Raw genomic sequence first — 12412 nt, forward strand, 5'->3', positions numbered from 1 at the left:
TGTTCTAACATCTGGAGTTTTAAATTCTTCTTCTCTTCATTCCTTCTTTCTCATTTACTCTTCACTTTCCTCTTGACTATAAATATCAAACAAACACCTCCTTCAATTCTATTAGGAGGAAAATATGTCTATCAGCCTAACATGACTGGGACCCTTCTGTGACACCTGGAAGAAATGATCACCTTCAATTTTCAGGTGCCTGTACCAAATGTGCAACAGATGAACTTTCAAAACTCAAGGAGTGGATGTTAAAGATTATCAAGTTGGGGGTGAATGAGGACGTTTGTTATACTTGTTTTTTTGAAAAAAAAAATGACACACTCACTACTTTTTTTGTTGGAAGGGCCTGTGATATGTTCCACTCATTGCTATGTGATCTTGTTCTTCCTATCAAATGAACTAGTCAAGCTGAGAATAAGAATTTTAGGGCATAGGCTCCACTGTACTGCACTGACTTGTGACACAACAGTACAAAGAGAATACTGACATTATGAAAGGTAGCCAAGATCTGGAGTCTACAGTCCATTAGTGTGATCCAGTGGGTATCCCAAAGGGAAGCAAGTAGAAGCCTACATGTTAAATCCTACTACTGCTGCCTAGCAGCCACTTCAGCTTTATTTAAGCCTCCCCCATTGCACTCTTGGGCAAGTTACTTAACCTTTCTGAGCCTCCAGGCCTCATCCATGAAATGAGAGTGACAACTTTCAGAATGGGGTTTGAAAAGGACTAACAAGACAAAGTTTGCACAGTGCCAGGCACACAGCAAGGACTTAATAGGTGGTGATTACTTGCTCAGAGGAAAAAGGAGCATGACCGCCCTTGCGGGCCTTGTGCCGACAAGCCTTCCTGTGGCCCTGGGCCCACCCAGTGGTACGGCGGGTCGGGCTTGAGGCCTTTTCACTCCAGCATTTCTCCTCCGATGGGGCCCGCTGTCTGAAGCCTGTGTTGAAGGTGAGCTCTTTCCCAGAACTTAATTGGTTTCTGTACTCTATGATGTTGACAAAGACTTGGGCTTTTCTCGGAACGACTTGATCACAGGGCTCGCTGATTAAGCACGGAACTGTCCGTGCTGGGTCTCAGCTCAGTCTTTTGGACACTCCTGCGTTAGAGACTGGCTCCAGTCCAACCTCCACCAAGAAGCCACTCCTGACCCTTGGCAAGGTCTTCGTCCTCTAGAATATTCCTGGTCTGCCTTGCCTCTTTGGGGCCTCTTGAGATCTGTAAGGAAATAAAGTGGGCTCCTGAACTGTTTTCAATATTTCAAAAAGTCAGAGGAATTGCATATGTCTATGCGACCTTGGCCAATGCCCAATAATCATCTTGGGGTTGGAATGAATCCGGCTCTGTATGACCTTGGTCCTGTGTAGGAGGGCGGGATCGCATCCTTTCACTGGCGGCGCCTTGCCCTCCCAGGACACGAGGGTTGAACAGTGGGCGAATGCGCTGGCCCGGCAAAGCCATCCCCTGCCTGGAGCTTTGCTCACTGCTACCGCGGTGGGCCAGGGAGTCCCCGGGCCTGCAGACCGAGCGCTACACAGCTCCGGAAGATCAACGCCAGGGGCGAGACTCCGCCCCTGCAGTAGGGCCCGCCTCCGAGTCCGGGCCGCCCAGTCAGACCCTGACCTGACGCTAGTCCCCGACCCTCTTCCGCGGCCCCATCCGGGCCAGACTCTTCCACATGTCCACGCCTCTCTCTTGCGTCGCCCTATCCGAAGACAAGCGCGACCCTGGAGTCCCCGCCCCCTGCCCAATCAGGGATAGCCCCGCCCCGGGCCCCGCCCCCACGCTGGGTCCAGCCGGCTCACTCCAGCCGGGGTCGCCGGGTAGCGGAGGCGCCGCAGGGAGACCCTCAGTACCTTGCGAACATGGCGCTGCGAATGGCGCGGAGCGTGTTAGCCGCGGCCTGCAGCCTACGTGCAACCCCGGTGCTCGCTGTGCCCTGCCCGCCGCGGCCGCGACCCTGGCGGGTGAGGGCGGGCGCCGTTCGGGCGCTGCGCACCGGACCCGCTCTGCTCTCCGGTAAGCGCGGTGGGCACGTGAACAGGCCCGCGCCTCCCTCTCATCGGCTCGCTCTTGGAGCTGAGCTGGACGCGGAGAACGTCGGTTCCCACTCCTGAGTCCCCAGTGCGGAGCGAGGGTGGACCCAGCCCCGCGCTTCAGCTCGTGGCTGGCCTCCTTCCGTGGCCGCCTCTCGCTCTTGAGCAGGCGTGAGAAACACTAGTGGTCTTTGCCTCGTGGGTAAAAAGGTGGAGCCGGGAGCGGAGACCTGCAGGACCCGGGTAGTGGTGTGCGGGCAAGCTCTCGCAGGTGAATCGGCCGCCCATGCTGGAGAAGCGGAGCAGGCATCGCTAAGGTTCTTTGTGACCTTAGTAAGTCTCGCATTTGTGTGCACTTTGAGACCCTAAATGTGGAGGTCTTTAGTTTACTACATGGGCCATTGCTGAGAACTCCCAAGTAAAATTAAGGGGAAGCACTTATTAAAATTAAAGCAACTGGGTTTAGATTTTTACTAGTTAAAATGAGGGTGACGTTGAAGACAGCTGGCTCCTAAAAAGTCTTCTGGACTCATTACAGAAGTTCTGCTAGTCTGTATCGAGCCCTTGTGTCCTGGAGCTGAAAAGGCCTAACTTAAACGAACTAGAAATAACTGGGAAACCTGCCCACAAATGTCTTGGCGATTTGTGCTGCTTGAGTACAATTAGCGACTGGAAAAACAGTTTTCTTTCTTTATACGCAAATACTTGCAAGACTACTTGCATTTTGTAAGAACTCAGACTGCTAATTTAGGATCATAGATCTGTATGGTTGTTGTCTAACTGAATTCGTTGTTTTACAAACCCGTTGGAACTGGACTTGTTGACCATTTTATTAATGTGAAAGTTTGAAGTGTAAGTTATTTCTCTCAACAATTTGTGACACATTCCAATGCATTAACAACTTGAATACAAGGGTGCCCATTTCTCAGACAAGAATTATTTCCAAGTCTATGGATTTTTACACTATCTCTAGCTGTTTGCAGTTGTTAGTTGTCTAGTTAAATATTGTCCAAAATATCAATGCCCATTATCTGGTTAAGCACATAGGTTTTAATTTTTATTCACTTATTTTTAACTGACACAGGAAGTGTATGTATTATGGGGTACAATGCACCTAGGGTTGTTTTTTTTTTTTACTTTTTGATACTGAGGATTTAACCCAAGGACTCTTTACCACCAAGCTATATTCTTATACCTTTTTTATTTTTCATTTCGAGACACGGTCTCACTAAGTTAATAAGGTTGGCCTGGAATTTGCCATCCTCCTGCCTCAGGCTCTGGAGTCTGGATTACAGGTGTGCACCACTGTGCCCCGCTGCACCTAGGTTTTTAAAAACAGATAGACCCCACTTCCAGTTCTGGTTCTACCTCTTATCCACTGTGAAAGCTTGAGCATATGCATTTAACCTCTCAGTCTGTTTTCTTCAAAAAAGTAGGGGTAGTAACCTCAGAGTTGTTGGGTAAATGAAATGAAATAATGTAACTGCTGTATGTAGATCCTGACACATAGTGAGCACTGAAGAAATGTTACCTGTTAAATATTAGTGTAGCGTCAAATAAATAGAAACTGACCAACATTAATGTAAAGTATGTCTTACCTAATGACCTGGAAAGGAAAAAAAAAATGTAAAATTTTAATGAATCATAACTCCTAATTTCTTTATGCCAAAAACAGTTTTTTCAAGGCCAGTAAGAAAGTAATTATTTACCTAGTCTGTCCCCCTTTTCCTTTTGGGCCAAGGGTTAAAGGAGAATTGTACTAACACTGCTTTTAGCCAAAGTAGCATGCCTGGTAAAAAATGATCTATGGCCACAGACTAAGTGCACTTAGGTGCACTGAGCTTTTGACAGTGCTGCCTGTTATACTTGGGTTGCTCAGTTGCTCAGGTGATTGTCAGACAGCCTCACTCCTGAGATGATCTTCACAGTCAGACAAGATGGCCAGGACATGTATTTGTAAATTGTCCAACCTTTATTTTTAAAAGTAAGGATTCATAATTGGTAGTGTAATCAGTGAGTTCTGAAGTTGTAGCAGAACATGAGGGAGAATGGAATGTGTAGCTGAAGAACTATATACTGTGTATTTATCCCAGAATCCCCTTTATTAAGTTTTCCTTTTTGCAGTGCTGGGAATTACACTGAAGGCCTCACGCTTGCTCGGCGAGCACCCCACCACTGAGCTACACCCCCGGACCCTAGTATTTAAACAGCAGTACGCACTTTCTTCAAGGACAGGTTGACATTTGATTTAAGAATTTTAAGAACTTATTAAGTTTAATTGTCCTAGGAGGCCAGTTTCATTCCTTATAAGTAAGTTGTAGTTAAGATGTCTTAGGTCAACTCTACTTAAAGTGGCACATTATTTTTTTTTTAGGTTAAATCTTTTTTGTTGTTGTCTCCAACACCCCAAAGATGGGGTTTGCTGCCCAGGCTGGCCTTGAACACTAGAGTTCAAGTGATCCTTCTGCCTCAGCCTCCATAATAGATTATAGGTGTGCATCACTGTATCATCAAGGTAAGGCCTTTTAAAGAAATGCCACTGCTTTTCTGAAATACTGGTCTTCTGTTTTAGTGCGTAAATTCACAGAGAAACACGAATGGATAACTACAGAAAATGGTATTGGAACAGTGGGAATCAGCAATTTTGCACAGGTATTGTCTTGAAGTATTTTTGATAGTGTGCTCTTACATAATTTGGATTGTTTCTATCTTTTGAAACTTATTTTGTATAGTACTTTCTGCCTTTTGAAAGGCCCTCGTAAGAAAGTCAGAGATGAAACAAGTAAAATGTACGTTAGTTAGGTAAGTATGTGTTATTTTAAGAAATAATGGGTTACTGCTTAAGAGTAGGAAACATACCTTATTCTAGAAAGACATGGGTTTTATTTTGAACAGTTAAGGAAAGAAGAAAAGGAAGAGATAGCAAAAGTGTTGAAGGGTTGCCAGCATTTTGTGGCTACTATGATACTGACATGACCTGGGACCATAAAGAAGAGGGAAAACCCAAACAGGTACAGATTAACATAGGAAACCTTTTATTTAGCTTATCTTTTCTCTACTAATTTCCCTATTTCCACTCACCTCATATCGAGACATTATTTAAAAGAAAACATAAAATCATGGGACAGTGATTTTCAACTGGATGTGTGTAAGGGGCAAGGCAGGAGAGGAAAGAGGAAGTGGGAGGACACAATTCCTCAGACATGCTGGGTTTTGGGTATTGAGAATCACTGATTCATCAGCATACCTGTGAACTTACTGTGGGGTGCCGTGCAAGGTGTTTGTGAAATACTGTGTAAGATGCTGGAGTTTATTCATGAGGAGAGCCACCTACATGGAAACGGCATAACAAACAATAGGTAGAAGAGGTCTCCAGGGTAGTGCCAGGGGTTGTGGTCCACTCACCTGATGGAGAGCAGCCTCATCTCCTGGAGTCCAGTCTCCTAAGAGTGGTCTGTAGATCAAGTGAATAGTTTACAGCAAGGGCAGTGGGGAACTGCAGAGGTGGAAAAGCACAGTGTGTTAGTGCTCAGAGAGCTAGAAACTTTTTGTGGCACAAAGTTTGGGCCAGGGGTCATTGCAGGCTAGGGACCAGATCTGGCTGGTGGGTGGCCTGTTGCAGTGCAGCTTCTGAATGAATAAGTAGGTTGCACACTTTTAAAGAGTTGTAAGGAAAATCAAAGAATCAGGTCTCCCGAATGTAAAATATGTTTGAATTATGGGCAATTCAGTGTTTTGTCCCTACTGACTGGGATTTAATTTGATTTCTTAGAATTTTTTGTGTTTTTGTTTTTTAGGAAGCTCTGGGAGATGTTGTTTACTGTAGTCTGCCAGAAGTTGGGACAAAATTGAAAAAACAAGGTACATGTTTTTCTTATCTTGGAATGTCACAATTCATGCCATGAATTTTCATTGACTGTTCTTTACCTGAACAACTTGTTTGTGCCCAGAGTTAGATGCTTTCAACATAGGAAACAGAATATTCAAATAAAAGTGTTTAACAACTAAGTGGTTTGCCATGAAACATGCTGGCGACGGGTGGACATAGGCTTGTTCACTGAGAGCCATCAAGGATACCTCCACTTGGCAAATCTTTCTGCCTTCGGAGTCCGAAGAGAGGCAGGCTCTCCTTTGTTTTTATTCAGAAAGAATGGTCTTTACCAGAAGTCTCTCAGCAGAGGCTTCTTCACATCTTACCAGGCAGGTCTGGGTTGTATTGCTCCCACTAGCTGTAAGGGATGGTGAGAAGGAGAATAAGGAGCATTTTGAGACTTGGTAATCGAAGGGAGGAAGAGAGGGAAATGGCTGTTAATGCCACTCCTCACCTCTACTGTGAATTGATACTGGGTAACATTGCTAAGATCTATTAAGTTTAACAAGGGGCTGGGAAACCTGGTGGCACACACCTATAATCCCATGACTTCGGAGACTGAGGCAGTAGGATTGCAAGTTTGAGGTCAGCCTGAGCAATTTAGTGAGATCTTCTCTCAAGATCAAAAAAATAAAAAAGGGCTAGGGGTACAACTCAGTGCTTGAGTGCCCCTGGCTTAGTCCCACTGCCATACACACACACACACAAGCAGGGGGGCGGGGGGATAATTGCCTTTTGTTTATTTTCTAGTGTTTTGAGCATCCAGGCCATTGATTTTTAACATAAAACCTCAAAATGCTATGAAGATGCTAATTTCCTTTTTTTTTTTTCTTTTTTTTTTTTGTAGTGGGAATTGAACCCAGGGGTGTTTGACCACTTGACCATTGAGCTACATCCCTTGCCCTTTTTTAAAAATTTTTTTATTTTGAGACAGGGTCTCACCAAGTTGCTGAGACTGGCTTCAAGTGGCTGGGATTACATGTGTGTGCTACAAGATGCTAATTTCCTTCTAACCACTGTTTTAGATATATCCCACAATTTTTGATGATGTACTATCATTTATTTTAAAGTACCTTTCAATTTCCCATCTGATTTCTTTGATCCACAAATTATTTAGAAGTATGTTTATTTCCAAATATTTGAAGCTTTTCTAGATAGCTCATTGTTACTAATTTTTAACTTAATTTATTGTAGTAAAGGAACATACTGTGTAAGATTTTAATTTTGGGTTTTTTTGTTGTTTTGGTTTTTTGGTTTTTGGTGCTGCGGATTGAACCTAGGACCTTGTGCTTACCAAGCAAGCACTCTACCAACTGAGCTGTATCCCCAGTCCTAAGATTTTAATTTTGAAGTTGTGACTTACATTGTGGTTCACCATATGATCTTAAGTGTTTCATGTGTACTTAAAAAGATTGTATTCTTTATTTGTTGGGTATTGTCTTAGTTTGGGCTACTGTAAACAGTATCAAGATGGGGAGGGCTTGTGTATCAGAACTGTATTACAGTTTAAGTTCTGGAAGCTGGAAATCTGAGCTCAGGGTATCAGCATGGTTTGGTCTGGGTGGGGCCTTGTCTGGGCTGCAGACTGCTATCTTCTAGTATTTTCACATGGCGTAAAGAAAGGGAGAGAACTTTTGATGGTCTGGTCCCTTTTATAGGAACGCTTAGCCCATTCACAAGGGTTCCACCCTATAACTGATCACCGGCCAGAGGCCTAACATCATACCATCATGGTGGAGTGAGGGTTAACTTTCATTTGGTTAAGTTGATTGATACTGTTCAAACTGTCCTTGCTACTCTTCGAGACGGGGTATTAAACTCTCCCCACTGTAGATATGTCAGATTTTCCCTTTAGTCATTGTATATTTTGAAGTTCTTTTTTGAGGTATCTGCACTTGTTTTTTTCCTCCAAGATTCAGACAATTATTAGTCAATGTAATAAACTCCAAAAATCAACTTAACTTCCCACTTAAGTCCTGGTTAAGGGGAAAATTGGGTGGGTGGCTTCTGAAAGATCTGGATCCTAAGCAGCTTTATAGGGAAACAATTCATTTCAAAATCTGGGCCTACTTTCTTCAGTTTGCTGTAATCCACATTCACTGAGTAGAACTTCTGTTGATCATGTGGACAGTTTATTCCAGGGCTCTGGGTTATTCTTCCTGTCCCAGCTGACTTTCTTTGCCTTTCTTCACTTCCTGGAATTACACATGCTGTTTTCAAGGTTCAGTCCATAGATGGCTGGCTCCAGGCAGAACTTCTTGGTGGAAGGGTATGGAGGAGGAAGGGTATGGAGGAGGAAAGGTGCTCAGCTCATGGCAGTGGAAGCAGAGAGATAGAACTAGGGTTAGGTGTATACACTTTCAATAAAAGATTCCTAGTCTTGCTGATGAGTTGATCCATTTATTATTAAAATGTTATCTCTGGTAAATTCTTGTTTTGAAGTCTACTTTGTTATTATTATTATTTTTTTTTTGCAATACTGGGATTGCTCCCAGGTCCTAGACTAGCCCTCTACCAATGAGCTACATGCCTAGCTCTTTGTCTGATCTTAACTTTGCTATGCTAGTTTTTAAGTGTGTTCCTTAAAGACAGCTTTATAGTTTGGTCTTATTTTCTTGTCTATTCTGACATCTGCCTTTTGATAAGATTGGTCGTTTTACTATAATACTGATATATTTGAGTTTAGGTCTTTGTTTTCATTTTATCCTGTTTTTTTGTCATTATAAATTTTGATGTTGGATTTTATTTTCTCCATTTTTCTTTTCTTTCTTTCTTTATTTGCACTGGGGATTGAACTCAGGGATGCTTTACTACTGAGCTATATCCTCAGTCCTTTTTAAAATTAAATTTGGAGACAGGGTCTTACTGAGTTGCTGAGGCTGGCCTCAAACTTGCAATCCTCCTGCCTCAGCCTCCTGAGTCTCTGGGATTATAGATGTGTCACTACAGCTGGCCTCCACTGATTAGCGTATACTTCTTTGTACTGCTCACCAGTTGCTCAGAGTGTGTCATCACAGTTTAAAGGTGATACATCACTTCATGTAACATGTCAGACATTTGGGACAGTAGTTTATTTTCCTGTCCATTCACTGTGCTATTGGTCAATGTTCTGCATTAACAGATGCAATACACTCTACAATGTGGTATTAGTTTTTGCTTTAAACAGTACAGTGCCTTGTGTAGAAATTAAGAATGTTTTGTATTTATTCACATTTACCAGTAATATCTTCTCTCCTCAGTATATTTGAGATGTCATTTTGTTAATCACCTTCAGTGTAAGAGATTGTAGCATTTCTTGCAGTGAGGATGTGCTTATGACTCATTATTTATCTGAAAATGTCTGCTTTACTTTTATTTTTGGACTTTTATTTTTAATTAGCACATTATAGATATGAATAAAGGTGAAAATTCACTGGTATATTCATATATGTACATAGATTTTGCTGATTTTTAAAAAAAATCTTTATTCTTTTTAGTTATAATGACAGTAGTCTATTTTGACATGTTTATACGATCATGGACTTGATCTAATTAGTATCCCAGTCTTGTTGATGTACACAGTATTGAGATTCACTGTGATGTATTCATATATGTATACAGGAAAGTTACGCCAGATTCATTCCACTGTCTTTCCTATTCCTCTCCCTTTACTTCTATTCTTGAAGAGTATTTTTGTTTTGTATGGGATTCCTAGTGACAGATTCTCCCTCCTGTCCCCAGAGCTTCATAGTTTCATTCCATTGTTGACTGGCTTCTGTTTCCAGATGAGAAGTCAGCCATCCTGTCTTTCTCCTTTGCGTATCAAATTTGGAGATATTTTTTGGTCATTATTCATGCTTTTGTTTTTCTCCCTAATTCCATCCTCTATGAGTTCAGTTGCATGTTGGCTGGATCATCTGATATGTCCTACAGGCCCTTTTGGCTCTGGTAACTTTTTAGTGTGGTGAATTTTGGTTGATTTTTTTCCTTCACCTTCACTGGTCCTTTCTTCTGTTGTCCCCAGTCTGCTATTAGTACTATCTGCTGAATGTTTTATTCCATTTCTACAGCCTCCATATAAAACTTTCCATTGCAAGTATTCCTCCTCATGTTCCTTCACTGCAGTCATCTGTAAGTCTCTGAGCACCTCCTAAGAGCTAATTCCAGCACGTGGGCGACTTGGGGATCTGTTCCTGTTAACACCTTTATCTTTTCACTGTGATTCCCTTCTTCCTAGGGTTTCAGCCCCCAGTTCCCAGCCATTCTGCCATTCTGGCAGCTCTACCCTCCATCCTCTGACCCCTCTGCCAAACGAGCCATCTCTTTGTATGTGTAGTCACAGTGAGTGGGAGTGTGACAGGCCCCCTTTGATTGCTTTCATATGTGGTCTGATATAAGGTGCTTCATCATTACTGGAACTCCTAAGGTTTTCTCTTCTTTTGAGATATAGTAAGTCAAAGAAAATTGAGTTCTACTGAACTTCATAAGCATATCTGGTGTTCAGGTGAATCACCATTTGTTATTTTTGTGTCCAGGATAGATAGGTTCACTTTAGTGAGGGTATTTAGACCTTCATTAGAAGGAGATATGAACATAACAAAAAACCTATGGTTTTATTTCCAATTAAAGTAATTTTGGGTTTTTTTTTTTTTTTTTTTTTGGTACTGGGGATTGAACCCAGGAGTACTTTACCACTGAGCTACCTCCCCAGCCCCTTTTTCTTTTCTTACAGAATATGGCTAAGTTGCTGAGGCTGACCTCCAACTTGTGATCCTCTTGCCTCAGCCCCCAGTAGCTGGGATTATGGGCATGTGCTGTCATGCCAGGTGAAATTTAGAATTTTTAAAAGTCATAATTGTAGAAGTGACCATTTCTCCATATTTTGTATTTTCAAGTCTTTGAATTGACATTTAATATTTTAAAAAAATTTCTCCATTTAGATGAGTTTGGTGCTTTGGAAAGTGTGAAAGCTGCCAGTGAACTCTATTCTCCTCTATCAGGAGAAGTAACTGAAATTAATGAGGCACTTGCAGAAAACCCAGGGCTTGTGAACAAATCTTGTTATGAAGACGGTAAGTTGTTTCTTACATTTTCATTCTCATAATAATCCTAATGAAGAGTGTGCTAATAGCAGTGTTCTCCCCCAAATTTACCTGTCAGGATCATGCAGCCAGTAAATGGCAAATTTAGGACTGGGTTGTGGTTCTTTGCCTGCCACCTCATCCTTCTGTCTGCTTTCTGATGCCTTTAACCGCAGCAGTTACATTGTGGTATACCTTTTATTAAAGAAAGACATACCTGGCCTTATTACATAGTTGAATCCTGTATTTAAAGTTTTAAATGTCAGTTGTTCATGCTTCTTACAATCTAAGAGTTTTTGATTTATGCTAGGCTCTATTCTGGCTGTAATTCTTTCCAATTATAGTATACAAATATATTAATTCTTTCTTTTTAATGTGGTGCTGAGGAGCAAACCCAGTGCCTCACACATACTAGGCAAGTGCTTTACCACTGAGCCCCCAAATATGTTAATTCTTAGTGCTAAAATTTAAAAATTCTAGAAATAAGCGGGACTCAGTGGCTCACATCTATAATCCCAGTGGCCTGGGAGGCTGAGGCAGGAGGATCACAAGTTCAAAGCCAGTTCCAGCAGCTTAGTGAGGACCTAAGCAACTTGATGAGACCCTGTTTCAAAATAAAAAATTAAAAGACTAGGGATGTGGCTTGGTGGTTGAGTGCCCCAGGGTTCAGTCTCTGGTACCAAAAAAAAAAGTTCCATAAATAAAAAATGCATGATTTGTATACCTTGGATAAATTCAAGCAGTTGATCTAGTATAGTAGATTAATTTTGAGGTGCTCAGAAATTTACATGTTGAATGAATTCGACCTTTTAAAAAGGCAATTTAGAATGTGAGCTTTTTGTTTTGATTGCAGGTTGGCTGATAAAGATGACACTGAGTGACCCTTCAGAACTAGATGACCTAATGAGTGAAGAAGCATATGAGAAATATGTAAAATCTATTGAGGAGTGAAAATGGCACCCTAAATAAACTAGTATGGAATAACACAGCAGTTGTCTTAAATTAGTGGTGGACAGAAGACTCACAAAACTACTTTCAACACTGCTACTAGAAGATACCCCTTAACTTCCCAGTGACTGCAGATAAACACAATATATATCGTTTTTTTACAATTTTTAGAGTAGGCTTTAGGCTGATATCAGAATTCATGAAATTATATCTGGTAAAAACTACTTATAAAAATATGTAATTCAAGGATAATCTTGTTATGAGCCTAATATAATATTGTAACTTGCTTATATCCATCCCTGCATTTGGGGTGGATCATATACTTAATGATCTTTCATTGGAAAAAAACGGGCATAGAGGAAAGTGTGTGTTGTACGGTGACAGAAGAACAATACTGTCTTAATTTTATAATATACCGCATTTGCTGGTGGTATTTTTATACATGGAAACAACAGCTTGCAAACAAAGTAATAAAATATTCAACTTCATTAATCATA

The 12412-nt window shown here is 41.6% G+C and overlaps 1 protein-coding gene across 1 annotated transcript; it reads left to right on the forward strand.

Annotated features, from left to right (window-relative positions):
- Window positions 1–1775: 1775 nt before the first annotated feature.
- Window positions 1776–12412, forward strand: Gcsh (glycine cleavage system protein H). The gene is made up of 5 exons (XM_047530105.1): window positions 1776–2019; window positions 4609–4688; window positions 5834–5897; window positions 10827–10958; window positions 11821–12412. Exons 1-5 carry the CDS (start codon window positions 1866–1868, stop codon window positions 11916–11918), a joined length of 528 nt encoding a protein of 175 aa, XP_047386061.1. The 5' UTR covers window positions 1776–1865; the 3' UTR covers window positions 11919–12412.

This window comes from Sciurus carolinensis, chromosome 16 (genome assembly GCF_902686445.1).
Source record: "Sciurus carolinensis chromosome 16, mSciCar1.2, whole genome shotgun sequence".
NCBI classification, from domain to species: domain Eukaryota; kingdom Metazoa; phylum Chordata; class Mammalia; order Rodentia; family Sciuridae; genus Sciurus; species Sciurus carolinensis.